Source organism: Lithobates pipiens, unplaced genomic scaffold (assembly GCF_037356315.1).
Source record: "Lithobates pipiens isolate NorthernLeopardFrog02 unplaced genomic scaffold, aLitPip1_a1.2 Scaffold_18, whole genome shotgun sequence".
In the NCBI taxonomy this organism is placed as follows: domain Eukaryota; kingdom Metazoa; phylum Chordata; class Amphibia; order Anura; family Ranidae; genus Lithobates; species Lithobates pipiens.
The window spans coordinates 381,463,198-381,484,835 of NW_027507758.1; the positions used below are offsets into that span (position 1 = coordinate 381,463,198).

Consider the following 21,638-nt stretch of genomic DNA (forward strand, 5'->3'; position numbering starts at 1 on the left):
CAGGGGTTAACATTGTCTGAACTTTTTCCCTTTATGATGAATTAAGTAGCATTACCACATAGCAGAATGTGACAATACTGTTGAAATGTATGTGTAACAGTTTTATGCTTCTAGCTGTTTGTGTCCGAAAAAATGACAGAACGTATTTCAAATGCATCAACTATAATCTTTACTAATTAAATGCTGGCATTTAACATTTCAGAGTTATTTGGTGACAGTCCTCTTAGTCGTAAATGGATGGGAAAAGTGAATGTTTCTTGCCAATAAAAAAATATAAGTTGAAGCTTTTGGAAAAATTCCCATGCTATTTCTGTTACCAAGGCCATTATCCACAGAAGCATCAAGTGATGCTCAGTTGACTGATGATTTAAGAAGTCACAGCTACAAGCAGTCCATATTAGGTTAGATATAGAAACTTTAATCTTTTAATGGGATACATAGTGATTAATGAACTAACCTTGCTTTATAAAACCATAGCCAGATATTCATTATTTTATCAACACTTCATCTGTTTGTAGATTGAACAGAATTGTGTATGATGATGAATCAAGTAAAGGTTACTGGTTTATTGAATGACTGTAAATATTCACTATTTGAGGTCTTGAAAGTGAAATTTAGTCATGATGGAAAGCAAAGGAGTACACATATCTTAAGAATCTGTGAGCCCAGAATATGAGAGTATTCATCTTTATAATCTTTGACTACCAGGGAATCAGACTACCTTGTGTTACTTTGGTAACACATTTGATTTTAATTTGTTTAACTGCACTTTCCTAGAGAGTAGCCTACTGTATTTAAAAGAGGAAATGCAATCACTCTGCTCTTTGGTATCATTGTGTGCAGCACACAGAATATGGACTAGAGAAAGCAAAGAAAGTTGTCTGAGGAAATAAAAAAGAAAATGATATACCAGCATGTCAAAGAATAAATGTATAAATCCCTCTTTAAGCAGCTTTACATTCCTGTGACTGCAGTTACAAATATTATTAAGATGTTTAAAGACCAGGTAAGTGTAGTCAACCTCCCTAGAAGTGTCTGCAAGAGGAAACTCAACAGAAACATGATGCAAATGGTAGCTAAAGATTCAAGGAAAACTTCCAAAAGATACAAATTGCACTCTAAGGTCAAGATGCATTGATGTAATTGATGTATGATCTCACCACCTGTCACTTTTTGAGCAACAGTGTGCCTAAAGGAAGAAGACCCAGGAGGAGTCCATTGTTGAAATAAAATAAAAATCAAAAAGCCAAATTGAAAAGTGTTAAATGCATACTGACAAGCCCCCATGCTTCTGAAAGAATGCCATTTATACAGATGAGGCAGAGCTTATGTGTCTTGACAAAAAGCTCAAATTTTATGTTAACAAAAAATTAAGCTTAAAAAAACACTGTACCTACTTTGAAACATGGAGGAAACATTGTTATATTTGGGAGATGCTGTGCTGCACCTGGCATGGGGTACCATGAATCTGTGCAGGGCACAATAGACATGTGCAGAGTAAAATATTTTGTTTCGGAATTTCGTTTTCGTCCGAAAAATTCATTTATTTAGTTACTCCCGAAATTCGTTTTTATTTATTTTGTTTTTCGTTCAAAAATTGCATTCGTCCGAAAATCCACATGAATTACAGTTGAATCTGTCTTTGAAGGCTTATGGTGTCTGTCGAATGTATAAAGAAGATTCGACGGAGCTAGTATATAGCATACTTCGTGTGAACTTTAGAACCCTATTAAAGTCTATGGCACTCCAACGTTCAAAATCTAAAGTGCTAATTTTAAAGGCTAATATGCAAGTTACTGTCCTAAAAAGTGTTTGGGGACCTGGGTCCTGCCCCAGGGGACATATATCAATGCAAAAAAAAGTTTTAAAAACTGCCGTTTTTTCGGGAGCAGACTGAATCATAGTGTCACTGTCCTACTCTGGGGGGATTTAGGATTTTTTTCTGTATGATGGTCACTGTTATAAGAACCGTTTTACTGTCGTGAATGGCTTTTATTCATGACAGCTTGCTTCCTATTGTGATGTTGTGATTTGCTACAGCTTGTATGGCTCAATCACAGCATTACAACAGTAATCAGGCTGTCATGAATGGAAGCCATTCATGACAGCTTTCCTTACATTATAATCATGTGATCAGCGATCACATGATACACATCATGATCACATGGCGATCACATGATACCCCAGGCACTCACAGTGGCTGGGTACTGATCTCTGTGAACCACTGTGTCCGCTGTGCCTCCTAGGGAGCACGCCAATGTGCATGTGCACAGCGATGTACCAATACATTGTGGTGCCTGCCACTACCACCCACTCACAGAAAATGTATTGTGGCCGGCCAGCAAGTGATTAAAAACACTGTTTCTTTCTAAATGACCGTTTTGCTGTAGTAGGTTATATACATCATACAGATGCACCACTTCAAAGACAGGATCAGGGCACCCCACAGGTATGTTATTTAATGCAACTTTTCTTTATTATTATTTTTCTGTAAGCATTACTAAAATTCTTCTCCCAACCAAAAGGATCATTTACAATGTTTGCCTTTGTGTATATTCTCAGGGGGGTGCCTGAACCCAATGCCATTTGTTTGACAACCTCTTGCTTGTTTTTTTTATTTTTATTTATCTCCCATTGAGTTCAGTGGGGTTCAGGTTTGGCACTTAGTCTTTAATCATGTTTGGCAAACCTGCCCTGAACCAAACCCAGGTACATTCTGCTAATTACTAGTTATGGTATTAGTACCCAAATGCCGAACATAGGGGAGGGAAGAGATATACAATAATTGCTGTTTCCTGCAGCAGACTGCTTACATTGTTCTACCTGCTTGCTTAGCTCAGGTACCTAAGCATCGTTTTAACTGGAGATCAATCACTTTTAATATTAACAATAACGTTTCAGATTTTGTGGCATGTCAAGAATTTGGAAATTGTTAAATTTTTCAACATATTTGAAGGTGAAATATTAGATCTTGATTCAAATAGGGCCTACAAATAAAGGTAAAATGGTGATACAAATGTCAATAAAATGTACATGATGTATTCATTTTCATGATCTAAATTAACAAAAGTACAGATATGTTACATGAAAAAGTAAGTACACTCCAACATTTACTACCACTTTAAATCCATAAAATAAAAATGCTGTGTTCCACAATAGGTGCCAGTGATTAGATCCTACTTTAGGGAGTATGCATATGGAATATTTCTTATTCAAGCCTCAGATATCCATGGTCTGGTGTTCTCTTTGCTAATGACATGTGATTTACTCATGCGAAGATCAAAAAAGCTCTCCAAAAACCCCAACAAGAAGCCTGTAGATGCACCAAACTGACCCAGAAGAATCCAAAACTAAGACCTCTAGGAGGCAAATCTGACAAGGGATTTAAAAAGATCAACAAACAATTTGAAATCAATTATTCCTCTGTAAAGAATGACTTTCAAGTGGTGTACATTTTAAATAACTCTTAATCTGTTCAGAACTGGCAAGTTTAGCAAATTTAACCTAAGAACAGATTGTTTGATGCTGAATTGAGTTTCCAAGAATGGCAAAATTGCATTGCTTGGTGTTCAGGTAACACTTGCCACAGTTGGGTTCAAAGTGCATGCACCTATAATCAGATAGAGATTGCATCAATTAATTCTACATGAGGGGTGTGTTAAGAAAAAAACATTTACTGTCTAAAAAGAACATTAGAACAAGATTGCAGTTTGCCATTGAACTTGTGAGTAAAGACCAGATCTTCTGAAACAATGTACTGAAGACTGATCAAAGATAGAGTTGATTAGTTACAATCACAGTGGGTATGTTTGGCTCAAACCAAAGAGAGTTTTTAAAGAGAAAAAACTAAAACCAACTGTGATGAATGGACATGTTATGGTTTGCTTTACTTCTTCAGGACCCTGGACAGCTCGCAGTCATCAAGTTAAATATGCTGCATCAAGCATGCTTGAAAAAAATTGACATCACGTGTGCAAAAGTTAAAGTTGAGTTGGAAATTAGTCTTTCAACAGGGTAATGATCCAAAATACTCCAAGGAAAAGGCTCAGAGAAACAAAAAACAGAGGCTTTTGGACTTTCCTAGGCAAAGTCTTGATCTTGTGTGTGTGTGTGTGTGGGGGGGGGGGGGGGGGGTCGGTGTAATGAGCAGTTCTTGCAAGGAAACCCACAAACCTCTTGCAACTGAAGGAATTTTGCATGGAAAAATGGTAAAATATTTCATGTCATGTCAGAGACTGGAGGGGAGTAATACCGTAATTTCTGCTACAGGGGGCAACAACGGCTTTTCAAAGGGTGTACTTTTTCCACAAAACCTAAATAAATGACTGTGCATGTTTGTCTATGATCTTTATTATTTTTAAGACTAATGCCCTTATATAATTCATGTTTATTTCATGTTGGTAAATGTGGTAAATTGCAGTTACTATATGGGTTTAATAGTATTTAGTAGACTGTCCAAAATATTTACTATTAAAAGATAGGTTTGCCTTTAACACTACCACTCTTCTTGAAATGTCTGAAAGTAACATATAACAAAATTGTGGAATAACAAATATACTTTGTTATAGTCTTTTCTGAGTGGGCTGAGGGTTTCACTCAGTGTACTATAAAAACCAGCAAAAGCATCAGGTATGTCCATTGAAGATAATTGCATTGCTTCCTGCATGCAATTAACTAAACACAAGGGCAGCTATTATTCTCTATGACCAAACCAGGTGTTTTTCCAAGTCCACTGGATTTACCAGAGGAGAGAAACAATGTGAACCATAATAACACATAAAAATTTACATGACAGTAGGCTTATTCCCATTAAAAAGAGTAGCAGCAAATATGACATATATTTATCTTACTTGTTGGATACTAAAATAGGTTTACCTTCTGAAGGTTTGCTTTTGCTTAGCAGGGTCACCTGCTAAGCAGAAGAACATTTTCATCTGGAAACTGTTTAATGCAGTAAAGTATGTGCTGTCTACTGATGTCATTACAAAATAAAACACATAACGTTTTTGAACTTACGGAGACATTGTGGAATTTCTCCTCTCCATGTTCCTCTTCCTTCACACGACAAAACAGTAGGAGTAGACAGCTGATAACCCTCAACACATGTATAGCTGACACTGGACCCCCAGCTGAAATCCGACCCTTGAAGCTTCCCATAAGGTACATGAGGGGGCTGACCACAAAATATGGCTGTTTGAAAAAATATATATTTTCAGGTCACTTCAGGATATACTGACAGGTTTTGTTGTTAATATACTTGTATACATTCTTATTGTATTCCCATTTTGTACAGTAGTCAGGTATTTGTGATTTTTGCATACTCACATTTAAATAAATAATACTGTTAAGCAATCATGCATACAGTACAACATGATAAAGCTCAGGACCTGAGAAGAAATCAGCTTTAAATAGCATTCATTAGATTTAACATCAAATTGAGCAGAGCCTTCAAAATCATTGCAATTAGGACAATTATGCAGAATTTATTACAGATAATAAAAATATGGAGGCTTGTGGCTCTTTATCCTCTGTACTCTCGGCAGTCCACTGAATGGTCTAGAATTGAGCTAGAATCAGACAATCTGATGCTGTGGGGTTGATTTGCTAAAACTGGAGAGAGCAAAAGCTGGTGCAGCTCTGCATAGAAATCAATTATTTTCCAGGTTTTTTTAATTGAACAAGCTGAAGTTGGAAGCTTATTGGCAGCCATGCACAGCTACACCAGCTTTTGCACTCTCCAGTTTTTGTAAATCAAACCCTGTCAGTCTTTGATCTATGTGTAGATCAAAGGACAATAAAACAAAACAAAACAGAAAATCAAACACTGCTGACTGCAATTTATTTAAAAAATAACTGTACTCTAAACAAAGAACATATACAAACAGTAGCTTGCATAGATCCATGACCTGTGAAGTAATACGTGTTCTTTAAACTATCCAGCCCCTATACATCTTTTAATATTACCACAATGATTAGAAGAGAAAGTACTTCTGGAGGAGAATGTAGCTGACACAGCTCCTATCCAATGGAGAGTATATGCAGAGTATAGTGCTAACTCTTTCAGCAGTGCCTTAGGATTCAACATCAAAAATCTGAGAAACTGAGAAAACACTTGCTGGCTTTTTTGTTTGGAGTATGGCTATCCGTTAACTTTTTGATAGTTCAGAAATATTTAATACAATCGTTAATACAATCGTTTGTTCACTATATACTGGAACAATTAAACCCATATGCCACAACCCAGTCGAAGTCCATCATTTAGCATAATGCCATTCTTTAAAAAAATGTAGTGTGTATAATAGGGATGAGCCGAACACCCCCCGGTTCGGTTTGCAGCAGAACATGCGAACAGGCAAACAATTTGTACAAACACGGTTAAAGTTATTGTCTTAAAAAGTGTTTGGGGACCTGGGTCAATCAATGCAAAAAAAAGTTTTAAAAATGGCTGCAGTTAGCAGTGATTTTAATAATGCTTAAAATGAAACAATAAAAGTGTAATTTTCCTTTAAATTACATACCTGGGGGGTTTCTATAGTATGTAAGCAAAGTGGCGCATGTTTCCCGTGTTTAGAACAGTCTGAGAGCAAAATTACATTTCTAAAGGAAAAAAAGTAATTTAAAAGTACTCGCGGCTATAATGAATTGTCAGTCCCAGCAATACACATAAAAGTTCATTGATAAAAATGGCATGGGATTCCCCCACATGGGAACCCTGTGCCAATTTTTTTTATATAAATGCGTGGGGGTCCCCCCAAATTCCATACCAGGCCCTTCAGGTCTGGTATGGATATTAAGGGGAACCCTGCACCAAAATAAAAAAAATGGCGTGGGGTCCCCCCAAAAATCCATCCCAGACCCTTATCCGAGCACGCAACCTGGCAGGCCACAGGAAAAGAGGGGGGACGAGAGAGCACCCCCCTCCTGAACTGTACCAGGCCACATGCATTCAACATTGGAAGGGTGCTTTGGGGTAGGCCCCAAAAGCACCTTGTCCCCATGTTGATGGAGAGAAGGTCCTCATCCCCACAACACTTGTCCGGTGGTTGTGGGGGTCTGCGGGCGGGGAGCTTGGGACAAGTCCTTTATTAAAAAAATAAAACTGTCCCACAAAGTCTTCTTCTTCTCTCGCTCCGACGGACTGGGGCTGTGCACTGACGTTTCTGGGTGACCCCACCCCTCTCTGATGCATTGAGTCATCCCTATGGCTTCCCCCGTAGCGTCAGAGGGGGCGGAGCTGCTATCAATTAAATCTAGTGACACGGGGGGAGTCCTACTATCCGTGTCAATGGACGCAGCAGCAGGACTTGGGAGCGTGCCCTGATGAGTGCCACCTTGGAAAGCGGCTCTCTGTGGGGGCACTCAAGAAGAGGATGAGCCAGGAGCACCATCAGGACACCCCAGAGCAGGAAGATCAGGACCACTCTGTGCTAAACAGTTGCACAGAGGAGTTAAGTATAACCTGTTTGTTATTTGAAAAAAAAATATGAAGCTTTACAATTTAATGCTCTCAGACAAAATACATAAAAATGTTTATCAGTTGTTAAACCATTTTTATGTTATCTTAATTACAATGTAACCACAATATAAACACAATGTAATCCCTTATTAAGATATTAATAAGAATTAGGATCAGACAATATATTGTCACATTTATTCAAATTTTCCATAGCCCATAAAAAAAATAACTCATAATTTCTCAACAATTTCTGGGCTTTTAATTACTGGTATTGATAATATCTGTAACACCAAGTATATATAGTATTTTGCAGCTCCAAAAAATTAAAAAATATGTTCTACCTTGATGCATCCCCTAACCCAATCCTTGCCCATAACACCTTATATGCCATACGATAAAACAAATTAAAATGGTTGAACTGTGACATGTGTTAGTAAATATACACATACGGTATCATCACAACTTCTGAGTATATCCATGTGAATTATACCTCTTTTCTTTCAGGATAAATGTGATCTTTGTTTACCAGTAGATGTTAATGGATAACTCCTGATTTATAGGTTATATTATCAAAGAAAAACTGTCCCAAAAAAGAAAAAAAAAATATTTTTTTATACTTTAGCTGTATATTTCTTGCCATTACCATGGCCCACCACAGAAAAAAAAAAAACTCCTACTCTGATGTTTATGACAGTACCACATGTGTATAACTTTAGACTCCCTCCAGAGGTGGTCCTGACCACCTCTGTAGATTACTTTAAAAAAGGCCTGTTTTTTTCCTAAGTGTACATATACTGGATATGAACATTGATCCAGGGAGTATCCGATTGCCTCTCGTGGGATCAAGAAGAATTTTTTTACCCTGCTGTAGCAAATTGTATCATGCTTTGCTGGAGTTTTTCAACTTCCTCTGGATCAACTGTGGGTATAGGATTGTGTATATGGGATGGTATGATTTTATTATTTGAACTAGATGGACTTGTGTCTTTTTTCAACCTGATTAACTATGTAACTATGTAATATTTGTTGTTTGGACTCATAGTATTGCCAAGAAACCATAGTGCACATTTTGATTTTTTTTTATCCTACCTAAACATACTGACACTAAATAAAAAACATTTTTTAATCTTTGACCCTGCCAGTAACCGTTGACACTTATGCTGGAGTCAATGGGTTGAAATACACTCCCTCTTCCAAGAGAAAATAACTAAAAGTAAGACCTTAATACTTAAATTATAAAGCCAAGATTCTACTTATAGATGGGTATAAATAAAACACCTGCCAGATGTATTTTTTATTTTTTTTTATTATTATTATTTTTTTTTTTTTGCTTTATCCCATTGAATAGATATTTCTTCTATGGAAGGAATTCTCTCCAAAAAGAGAGTAATCGACTCTTCCATTATTGTCACAAGATCATTGTATGAATTCTCCTCCATTCCTGCTCTAAATCCCATCACTCTTTGTCCTGCTAAGGAGCAACATAGACAGCATTAAAAAAGAAAGACAGTGGCTTTAACTTTTTCATATGCCCCATACACACGGTCGGATTTTCCAACGGAAAATGTTCAATGGGAGGATTTTGTCAGAAATTCCAATCGTGTGTAGGCTCCATCGCACATTTTCCATCAGAATTTCTGTCGCACAAAATTTTAGATCTGGATCTCAAATTTTCCAACAAGAAAATCAGCTGTCGGAAATTTCAATCGTGTGTACATAATTCTGACACACAAAGTTCCACACATGCTCGGAATCAAGCAGAAGAGCAGCACTGGCTATTGAACTTAATTTTTCTCGGCTCGTCGTATGTGTTGTATGTCACCACATTCTTGGCGCTTGCAATTTCCGACCAACTTTGTGTGACCGTGTGTATGCAAGACAAGTTTGAGCCAACATCCGTTAGAAAAAATCCATGGATTTTGTTGTCGGAATGTCCAATCAATGTCCGATCGTGTGTATGTGACATAACTCTAAAACTAAAGAGTTTCACTTTAACTTAAAGTCTAAGGCTGGATTCACACTTATGCCGTTTTAGTTCTTTTTGCATTTTGAAGATTTGCACTACAGTCCATTTAACATGGTTTCCTATGGAACACGTTCTGTCCTGCAAATCTGCAAAATGCAAAAAGCACCAAAACTGCATAGGTGTGAATCCAGCCTAAAGGAATCTCTTGTTCCTTAACTCCCTTTAACTCTTAACCCATCTTCTGCTGCATGATTACATAACATTATTTGAATTGCATACAGTTTAGATGTACAACTGTATATCCACACTCTCAGTGATGTCCCTTGTGCCATCCATTAAGGATGAGCCGAACACCCCCCTGTTCGGTTCGCACCAGAACCTGCGAACAGACTTAAACTTCTTGTGAACTTTAGAACCCTATTAAAGTCTATGGGTTTCGAATGTTCACAATCTAAAGTGCTCATTTTAAAGGCTAATATGCAAGTTACCAGGTCCCCAAACACTTTTTAGGACAGTAACTTGCATATTAGTCTTTAAAATTAGCACTTTAGATTTCTCCCACAGACTTGTATAGGGTGTTCTGGCTTTTCGAATTTGCCGCGAACAACCCAAATTGTTCACTGTTCGCTGAACAGTAGTGATGGACGAACTTCCGACGGGACGTTTCGCGAACGCGAAACGCGAACGGGCACAAACGTTCGCGAAAACGACCGTTCGCCGCGGGCTCCATTGACTTCAATGGGAGGCGAATTTCGCAAACCTTTAGGTCGAATTTGCGGCCACGGGGTAATTATTAGGGGGTAGCACGTAGTCCCACCACCTGGACAATAGCATAATACATGTATGAGGTGAATTTGGGATCGATAACTACAAGCATTTTTTTTTTATTTGGGAAATTGTTCTGACAATTCAGGACTATGGAGCTAATGAAGGCAATGGAGGAGAGGGAAGGTCAGGGACCAGGGTAGGCAAACAAGAGGGTGCAGGAGATACAGAGCACTGACAGCAGCACCGTAATACAGAGCACTGACATCAGCACCGTGACATACAGCGCTGACAGCAGCTCCGTGACATACAGCGCTGACAGCAGCTCCGTGACATACAGCGCTGACAGCAGCTCCGTGACATACAGCGCTGACAGCAGCTCCGTGACATACAGCGCTGACAGCAGCTCCGTGACATACAGCGCTGACAGCAGCTCCGTGACATACAGCGCTGACAGCAGCTCCGTGACATACAGCGCTGACAGCAGCTCCGTGACATACAGCGCTGACAGCAGCTCCGTGACATACAGCGCTGACAGCAGCTCCGTGACATACAGCGCTGACAGCAGCTCCGTGACATACAGCGCTGACAGCAGCACCGTGACATACAGCGCTGACAGCAGCTCCGTGACATACAGCGCTGACAGCAGCTCCGTGACATACAGCGCTGACAGCAGCTCCGTGACATACAGCGCTGACAGCAGCTCCGTGACATACAGCGCTGACAGCAGCTCCGTGACATACAGCGCTGACAGCAGCTCCGTGACATACAGCGCTGACAGCAGCTCCGTGACATACAGCGCTGACAGCAGCTCCGTGACATACAGCGCTGACAGCAGCTCCGTGACATACAGCGCTGACAGCAGCTCCGTGACATACAGCGCTGACAGCAGCTCCGTGACATACAGCGCTGACAGCAGCTCCGTGACATACAGCGCTGACAGCAGCACCGTAAGCAGCCCCAGGAGGAAGTCAGCACAGCACAGGGATGGTGTGATCCCCTCATAATAAGAACCCCCAGGAGGAAGTCAGCACAGCACAGGGATGGTGGGAGCCCCTCATAATAAGAACACCCAGGAGGAAGTCAGCACAGCACAGGGATGGTGGGAACCCCTCATAATAAGCAGCCCCAGTAGAAATATGACACCGCTCAACCTCTTCAAAGAGGAGGGTAGGGGCATATAGTACGGTGTGCTTTTTTGGGTCAGGGAAGTGAGCCAAATGAATTAAGAAGGTCTGTGTGCTTGATTCCAAAAATTGTTTATAGACATATACATGGTCTACTGATCACATGTGTTGAATTCCTCCGAGATCCATGCCTCATTCATTTTTAGAAATGTGAGGTAGTTAACACTGTGGTGAGCTAGGCGAGTACGCTTATCGGTCACAATCCCCCCTGCTGCGCTGAACGTCCTTTCGGACAGGACACTGGATGAGGGGCAAGCCAACAGTTCGATTGCAAATTGGGCAAGCTCTGGCCAGAGGTCAAGCCTGCCCACCCAGTAGTCTAGGGGTTCATCACTCCTCAGAGCGTCCACATCGGCCGTTAACCCAATGTAGTCGGACACCTGACGGTCTAGGCGTTCCCTGATGCTGGATCCGGATGACACCTGTCGATGGGTCGGCTGAAAGAATGACCTCATATCCGAAGTCACCAACACATCTTCAAACCGGCCTCTTCTTGCAGGCGCTGTTGGATTGGTACCCGCAAATCCTTCTCTGGGAGTGGGAATTGCTCCTCTGCCAGCGCACGCAAAAGCAGAATGCAGCATTTCTCGAAGCAAGGCCTGGAAGTGCTGCATTCTGACAGCCCTCTGCGACGGCGGTAACATTTCCGCCATTTTGTGTTTGTACCGGGGGTCTAAGTACGTTGCCACCCAGTACTGGTCCTTGACCCTCATGCTTTTTATACGGGGGTCCCTATTAAAACACTGGAGCATGAAGGCCCCCATTTGCACTAAAGTGGAAGCGGTGTGGTGGCCTGGCTCCTGCTCATCATCCAGGATAATGTCGTCCTCTTCATTCTCCTCTCCCCATCCTCGCACAACAGGGATCCCAGAAAGGTTTAAAGCATGCTCTTCTTGCTCCTGCTCATCCGCCCCGGCACCATCCTCCTCTGACTCCTCATCAGACTCCTGTTGTTGACTTGTCTCAGATAGAGTAGCCCCCCCTGGGAATTCATCCAGCATTGCGACTTCCTCATCTTCCCGCTCCTGCTCCTCCACAGCCTGATCAATGACACGACGCAATGCACGCTCCAGAAAGAAGGCATAAGGTACCATGTCACTGATGGCGCCATGGCTGCGACTGACCAGTTTGGTGATCTCCTCAAATGGCCGCAGAAGTCTGCATGTGTCGCGCATGAGCAGCCACTGGCGCGGTGAAAAAAAACCCAGCTCCCCAGAACCGTTTCTTTCGCAGAGTTCATACAGGTAGACGTTAACTGCACGTTTCTGCTGGAGCAGCCTATCAAGCATATAGAAGGTTGAGTTCCATCGCGTCGGGCAATCGCAAATAAGACGTCTGACCGGCAGATGGTGTCGCCGCTGAATGTCAGCAAGGCGAGCCATGGCCGTGTAAGATCTTCTGAAATGGGCCGAGATTTTCCTTGCCTGCCGCAAGATGTCCTGGACCCCAGGGTATTTGACAAGGAATCGCTGCACGACCAAGTTTAAGACGTGTGCCATGCACGGCACGTGCGTGATTTTGCCCTGTTTCAATGCGCTAAGCAGATTGGCACCGTTGTCACACACCACTTTACCAACTGTCAAATTGAGCGGTGTTAGCCACTCATCTGCCTGTGAACGCAAAGCTGAAAGGAGTGCCGGGCCAGTGTGGCTCTTTGCTTCCAGGCACAACAGACGCAGCACGGCATGGCAACGTCTCACCTGGCATGTGGAATAGGTTCTGGGGAGCTTGGGCGGTGCAGTGGAAGAGACGCTAGCAGCGGAAAAGGAGGAGGCAGCTGAGGAGGAGAGGGAGGAGGATGGAGTAGGAGGAGGAGAAGAAGAGTCAGGCCTGCATGCAATCCGTGGCGGTAAAACCAAATCTACACGGGTGCCACGGGTTACATGCTTGACGGCCGTCAGAAGGTTCACCCAGTGGGCAGTAAAACTGATATACCTTCCCTGCCCGTGTTTGCTAGACCACGTGTCTGTGGTCAGATGTATCTTGGCACCGACACTGTGTGCCAGAGATACATTCACTTGCCGCTGAACATGGCCATATAGCTCTGGGATGCCCTTCTCTGAGAAATACTTCCTTCCTGGGACCTTCCATTGTGGTGTTCCAATGGCCACAAATTTGCGAAAGGCCTCCGAGTCCACCAGTTTATATGGCAGTAGTTGGCGGGCTATGAGTTCTGACAAGCCAGCCGCCAACCGTTGGGCAAGAGGGTTATCCGGCGTCATCATTTTTTTACGCTCAAACATTAGGCCCACGGAAGCCTGCCTTTTTGCAGAAAAATGTGAGCTTGGCGTGATGGAAGGTGGAGTGGAGGACAATTGTGAGGAGAGAGGAGAAGGAGAAGTAGAAGACGAGGCTGGACGGTGAGAGCCTGCAGTGTGGCTTTGTGTGTTCCGTTGCTCCCACTGGGCTCGGTGATGGCTGCTCATGTGCCTTCTTAAGGCGGTCGTCCCTAGGTGAGTATTGGGCTTACCGCGACTAACGCGTTGACTGCAAAGATTGCAGATGGCAACGCTATTGTCAGCAGCGGACACGTTAAAAAAAGCCCACACTGCGGAGCCATGTGCCGGTGTCCTGGGAGCGCCAGATGTGACCGTACATGGTCGATGACTCGCTCCTGATACATTTGCAGTCTGCTTTGTCCCTGCTGTGCAATGTAAGTCATTGCTGCTTCTCCTCCCTATCTGCTGGTCCATATCTCCCTCTGAACTCCCCTCCTCTTCCTCTCTTGTGGGCACCCACGTGACATCACTAGACACGTCATCATCAACGTCACCTTCCCCACCGCTATAAGTAGAGTAGGCAGCAACACCGGGGACCAACCTCCTCCTTGGGCTGATCTGGGTACTGGCGTCAGACTGCTGAGTAGCGCTTGTTGCTACCTCCTCTTCCTGATCCAATACCAAGAGTGGCTGCGCATCAGAAATGTCCTCTTGATATGGATCGGAAAATAATTCCAGTGACTCAAGCGGAAGGTATGTGGTGGTGGTGGTGGTGGTCGTGTTGTTGGTGGTAGTGTCTTTGGGGGTGCACATAGCAGAGAGTGAAGAAGAGGGTGCAGATCGAGAGGATGAGGAGGGTGCAGAAGAGTAAGGCTGAGCGAGCCACTCAACCAAGTCTGGTGCATCCTTTAAAGTAATTGAACGCACCTTCTGCAACTTCCCACTTTGGCTCAAGCCTGTTGCTCCTGCCCTACCCCTACCACCCCTGCGGAAGGGCCTGCCTCTTCCTCTGCATGTCATTTTTTAAATGACCCTGTGACAAAACTCTTAGTCCCTATACCGCTGAAGGACTGCTGCAGTATAGGTGAGCGGTCAGCAGTGGTGCACGTCAACCCTATCTATTGTGGACCTATAGCGGTCCTTACAGAACAGCAGACTGTACCGCACTCAAGCCTATGTACCGTAGCACCCTATACCAAGTTACCAGTCCTTATAAGAACTTTTGTGGACCAAGCAGGTTGTGTATTAGTGTTTAGCAGACTGTACGTCAGTCCCTATACCGCTGAAGGACTGCTGCAGTATAGGGCAGCGGTCAGCAGTGGTGCACGTCAACCCTATCTATTGTGGACCTATAGCGGTCCTTACAGAACAGCAGACTGTACCGCACTCAAGCCTATGTACCGTAGCACCCTATACCAAGTTACCAGTCCTTATAAGAACTTTTGTGGACCAAGCAGGTTGTGTATTAGTGTTTAGCAGACTGTACGTCAGTCCCTATACCGCTGAAGGACTGCTGCAGTATAGGGCAGCGGTCAGCAGTGGTGCACGTCAACCCTATCTATTGTGGACCGATAGCGGTCCTTACAGAACAGCAGACTGTACCGCACTCAAGCCTATGTACCGTAGCACCCTATACCAAGTTACCAGTCCTTATAAGAACTTTTGTGGAACAAGCAGGTTGTGTGTTAGTGATTAGCAGACTGTACGTCAGTCCCTATACCAATGAAGGACTGCTGCAGTATAGGGCAGCGGTCAGCAGTAGTGCACGGCAACCCTATGTATTGTGGACCGATAGCGGTCCTTACAGAACAGCAGACTGTAACGCACTCAGGCCTATGTACCGTAGCACCCTATACCAAGTTACCAGTCCTTATAAGAACTTTTGTGGAACAAGCAGGTTGTGTGTTAGTGATTAGCAGACTGTACGTCAGTCCCTATACCAATGAAGGACTGCTGCAGTATAGGGCAGCGGTCAGCAGTAGTGCACGGCAACCCTATGTATTGTGGACCGATAGCGGTCCTTACAGAACAGCAGACTGTAACGCACTCAGGCCTATGTACCGTAGCACCCTATACCAAGTTACCAGTCCTTATAAGAACTTTTGTGGACCAAGCAGGTTGTGTGTTAGTGATTAGCAGACTGTACGTCAGTCCCTATACCAATGAAGGACTGCTGCAGTATAGGGCAGCGGTCAGCAGTAGTGCACGGCAACCCTATGTATTGTGGACCGATAGCGGTCCTTACAGAACAGCAGACTGTAACGCACTCAGGCCTATGTACCGTAGCACCCTATACCAAGTTACCAGTCCTTATAAGAACTTTTGTGGACCAAGCAGGTTGTGTGTTAGTGATTAGCAGACTGTACGTCAGTCCCTATACCAATGAAGGACTGCTGCAGTATAGGGCAGCGGTCAGCAGTAGTGCACGGCAACCCTATGTATTGTGGACCGATAGCGGTCCTTACAGAACAGCAGACTGTACTGCACTCAGGCCTATGTACCGTAGCACCCTATACCAAGTTACCAGTCCTTATAAAAACTTTTGTGGACCAAGCAGGTTGTGTGTTAGTGTTTAGCAGACTGTGCGTCAGTCCCTATACCGCTGAAGGACTGCTGCAGTATAGGGCAGCGGTCAGCAGTAGTGCACGGCAACCCTATGTATTGTGGACCGATAGCGGTCCTTACAGAACAGCAGACTGTAACGCACTCAGGCCTATGTACCGTAGCACCCTATACCAAGTTACCAGTCCTTATAAGAACTTTTGTGGACCAAGCAGGTTGTGTGTTAGTGATTAGCAGACTGTACGTCAGTCCCTATACCAATGAAGGACTGCTGCAGTATAGGGCAGCGGTCAGCAGTAGTGCACGGCAACCCTATGTATTGTGGACCGATAGCGGTCCTTACAGAACAGCAGACTGTAACGCACTCAGGCCTATGTACCGTAGCACCCTATACCAAGTTACCAGTCCTTATAAGAACTTTTGTGGACCAAGCAGGTTGTGTGTTAGTGATTAGCAGACTGTACGTCAGTCCCTATACCAATGAAGGACTGCTGCAGTATAGGGCAGCGGTCAGCAGTAGTGCACGGCAACCCTATGTATTGTGGACCGATAGCGGTCCTTACAGAACAGCAGACTGTACTGCACTCAGGCCTATGTACCGTAGCACCCTATACCAAGTTACCAGTCCTTATAAAAACTTTTGTGGACCAAGCAGGTTGTGTGTTAGTGTTTAGCAGACTGTGCGTCAGTCCCTATACCGCTGAAGGACTGCTGCAGTATAGGGCAGCGGTCAGCAGTAGTGCACGGCAACCCTATGTATTGTGGACCGATAGCGGTCCTTACAGAACAGCAGACTGTAACGCACTCAGGCCTATGTACCGTAGCACCCTATACCAAGTTACCAGTCCTTATAAGAACTTTTGTGGACCAAGCAGGTTGTGTGTTAGTGATTAGCAGACTGTACGTCAGTCCCTATACCAATGAAGGACTGCTGCAGTATAGGGCAGCGGTCAGCAGTAGTGCACGGCAACCCTATGTATTGTGGACCGATAGCGGTCCTTACAGAACAGCAGACTGTAACGCACTCAGGCCTATGTACCGTAGCACCCTATACCAAGTTACCAGTCCTTATAAGAACTTTTGTGGACCAAGCAGGTTGTGTGTTAGTGATTAGCAGACTGTACGTCAGTCCCTATACCAATGAAGGACTGCTGCAGTATAGGGCAGCGGTCAGCAGTAGTGCACGGCAACCCTATGTATTGTGGACCGATAGCGGTCCTTACAGAACAGCAGACTGTAACGCACTCAGGCCTATGTACCGTAGCACCCTATACCAAGTTACCAGTCCTTATAAGAACTTTTGTGGACCAAGCAGGTTGTGTGTTAGTGATTAGCAGACTGTACGTCAGTCCCTATACCAATGAAGGACTGCTGCAGTATAGGGCAGCGGTCAGCAGTAGTGCACGGCAACCCTATCTATTGTGGACCGATAGCGGTCCTTACAGAACAGCAGACTGTACCGCACCCAAGCCTATGTACCGTAGCACCCTAGACAGACCAAGTTACCAGTCCTGATAAAGAGCTTTGTGGAACAAGTGAGTTGTGAATGATTAGCAGACTGCAGCAGAAGGGCAGCAGTCAAGTATAATATTCTTTCTATATTTGGAAGAAAGAATATTATACGTGTACAAGCCTATTACCGTACCACTGATACCAGTCCTGAAAAGAACCTTTGTGGAACTAATAGTAACAGCAAGTCTTTAAAATTATCCTCACTGCCTGACACACTGCTTCCTGCCTGTCCCTATACAAATTGGCAAAAAAGAGTAGGCTGGAACGATTAGCTGGAACAGCTCTTTTGTGGACCTGATAGTAACAGCTAATGATGATGATGATGATGATGATGAAGAAAGACTAATCTGGCTGAGCTGTCCCTAAAATAGCAGCATACAGCGCTCTGTCCCTTTATCTAAACTGACAAAAGAAACTCAGGCTGCTGACCTAACACCTATACCAGTCCTGAAAAGAACTTTTGTGTACCAAATAGCTAGCGTTTTCTCTGTCCCTACTCCACACAGGATCCTTTCCCTACAGTGACAGAAGAAAGAATGTAAAATGGCCACCGGATCGGGTGTATTTATAGGTTAGGGGGAATGTCCAAGTGTCCATGAGCTGTCATGTCTCAATTGGTTGTCCTGTAACACATGATAAACGTGTCACGAAAGGTTAAAGTTCTTGTATACATTAAACACGTAAGTCCGCCGGGGCGAACAACGGAAAAAGGCGTTCGAACCCGCGGACGGCGAAAGTCGGAAATTCGCCGCGAAACGACCGCCGGGCGAACCGTTCGGCCATCACTACTGAACAGGCAAACAGGCAATGTTCGAGTCGAACATGAGTTCGACTTGAACTCGAAGCTCATCCCTACCATACATAATGAACTATTGTGTTGAAGGCAGGTTATGCTTTGAAATGCTTAGTAGTTTTCAAGCATTTTATCTAAACAACTGAATAATAAATATCCATCGGGAAGTAAATTGAAGTACCTTCTATTGAATTACATGTCAAATTACATGTCAAATTACATTTAAATATTAAAATAAAAAAAATGAATTTAAAATAAAAAAGTATAAATGGATTAAAGATTACTGACACAGCTAGTATAAAAGATCCAGTCTCACAGACCTTTACATGTTGGTTTTGTCTGATTCCAGGTGCCATCTTTGCCACACATCATGGGTGATGAGGTGAAAGGATCTCTTAGGTACCCTGGGTTACACTGGTAATTTACTGTCTTATTAAATGTAAAATCGTTTCCTATCCGAAAACCATTAGCAATAGGTCCTGGATCTTCACAGGTTATAACTGAAAGGGAAAATAACACATAATCAGAGACCAGTGTTATGCATTGATATGTTGTATTCTCCCTGTGCTGCCATTGTAACCAACTTTTTAAAGTATGAGTGAAATATATTATCCTACTAGAATATAAAATTGTAGAATGTAGAATATGTAAATTAGAGATTATTATACAAAAACATATTATTAGCCATGTTGATTGGAGAATAAGCAGAAAAGAATCAGAAATACAAGAGAAAATGAAGAATCATTCCATGCATTAGTTAAACAGCACTTGACACTTTTCTAATCAGCTTTGACAGTGAGTTGACTATTGACCTGAACAATCTGGAGCACTTCCAGTCCAGGTTCCGTTGGCAGTGCAATGTCGAGTGGTTAACCCTGATGTTTTGTAACCTTCCCAGCAGGCATAGATGACAGAGCTTGAGAAAAGTATTCCATCACTGAAAATTATCATGCCATTGGCTGGTGTTCCAGGATTTCCACAGGATACCGCTGTCAGAAAGATGGAGTTTAAATCAGCATACTTGTAGAGAAATGACAGGTAGGATTAAAGCAGGCACATTCATTTTATATAGCACAGATGCATTTTAAAGTTTACATTTATCATACAAAACAGTCATCAAATATACATTATTTATTCTAGGCATTTTTCATTGATAAAGGTTGTGGGTCATTTTTTTTTCAAATGTACTTACTCTTTTTACAACATACATCTTTGGTAATCTTTTATCTATCATGTTTGTCAAAAGATGTTATTTATATTTAAAGCGAATAATCTTATTTAATTATTTGGTACAAAAAAAAACAATCACAACAATATCTTTTAGGATCTTAAAGCAGAAATTCATTAAAATACAAAGATGTCCAGGGAAAAAAACAGCAGTATTTGTTGCAATACTCACTTTCAATCTGGAGCTGTCCCTTGTAATAATTCCCTTACATCACAATATGTTATGATGATGAGGTCTGATAAATCCCAAACTGGGTGAAAAGAATGGGAATTCACACTGAGCACAGTACCACCCTAGTTTTTCCAGTTTACAAATTGGCCACAAAACATTTCAATTCAATTCAGATTTGTGCTTCAGCGTGGGGCAACAATTTTAAAAATAAAAGACAAGACTGAATGCCCCCACACTAAAAGAAATATTGCTTAGGTTCATGAAACCATACTAGCAGAAATCTGGAAAACTAATAGCAATCATAAACCTATATTGAGCTAGAGATTATATATTTTTCTTCACAGATAGTTTTCTTTTCTTACTTTTCATTAAAAAAAGATAACATATTTCAAGCTGTGTTACCTTCCTGTCGAGCGTGGCAGTGAGTGTCACAGACAATTTTTTAATGTGAAAATTGTTACAGTCGATACTATGATTGGTGCATGTTTCTGTTAAAACACATGGTGACAGATACTGTTTGTGGTTGTAAATGGGTGTACTACAGAGTAACTGCCTCTGTGACCATAACTCTCAGTCTGCTTATGCTTAGATTGATGTCCCATGAGCTGGAAAATCTCTGCCTATCACCTTCTGAAGGCAGTGCTGGGATTCGAGACTTCCATTATCGCAGATGTCACCAGTCTTTTGTGATGAAAGAGGGTTAACATTATTTATCCCACTATCTGTGAGCTCAGCTGGTCATGTTCCTCCCACCCTGGGTCGTCACACAGCCTGGGCTCACAGTACTACTGGACTGAACAAAATTTACACATTATGTGAGAGTCACTCAATCTGGAAAGAAGGTCCACCCACTACCACTGACAGAGTAGAAGAGGAAGGTCTTGTTCCATATCAAAAGACTGCAGGAATAAAATTATGTAAAAATTAATTTAAAATAAAAGTTGTACAGGGGCTTCAGGAATGATGGTAGGTGTGGTTGGGGGGAGGAACTTTAGCTGGAGTTCAGCTTCTATTGGCAAAGCATTGCATTTTAGTTAAACTAATACAAAAAATGGATTTAACAAAAACACAAAAATCTGTTTTATAAGGGTCTAAACCTGTTCCCGACCAGCCACTGCAGTTGTACTGTGGCAGATTGGCACGGAAAGGCGAATTGCCCTTATGCTACATTGGGCACGTGCCCCCCTCTGTGGCCACAATGATCGGATTCAATCCAGAATCAATCAATCTCCAGGCCCAGGCCAATAAAATCTGGTCCGGACCTGGTAATCAGTTCTGATGAATGAGATCCTTCCCCTGTCGTGTAACTGTAAACACTGACAGGGGAAGTTATGTCATCTCTCCTCATGTTAATATTTTCTGTTCTAGACTGAGGAGAGATAACATCTAAAAGTGAGTTGCACAACACTACACTGACACCAAGTCAGGTAGGCACACAATTCACCCCTGATCACCCCCCCCCCCCCCCCCCCCCAGTTACTGTAACTCCTTCGCCAACTGTCACTGTGTCACCCAGTACAGCAATCATATTTTTTTGATAGTGTACTGGTGTCATTAGTGACAAAAATCAGCGTTAACCCCCCAATAAAGGTTTAACCCCTTGATTACCCCCTGTCACCTGTGATCACTGTATAAGTGTCACGGGTGAAGCAGTTTAGCTAGTTTATTTTTTTATAGCTAGCATAGCTATAGCAAGTCGCGTAACATGTAGAGCTTTGCTATTTGTCTAATTGAATTACAAGTGTAGACCTCAATTTAAGTACTCTGTTGAATTAATTA

General features: G+C 42.7%; 1 protein-coding gene across 1 annotated transcript in view; it reads right to left on the reverse strand.

Annotated features, from left to right (window-relative positions):
* The window catches only part of CSMD1 (CUB and Sushi multiple domains 1), a 2,539,710-nt gene that overhangs the window by 90,835 nt on the left and 2,427,237 nt on the right, over positions 1-21,638 (reverse strand). The window contains exons 58-60 of the mRNA XM_077487775.1: positions 19,273-19,449; positions 18,781-18,960; positions 5,017-5,190 (exon numbers count right to left, since the gene is read on the reverse strand). Of these exons, the coding sequence (XP_077343901.1) occupies positions 5,017-5,190; positions 18,781-18,960; positions 19,273-19,449 (531 nt within the window). The remainder of the gene's footprint in view (positions 1-5,016; positions 5,191-18,780; positions 18,961-19,272; positions 19,450-21,638) is intronic.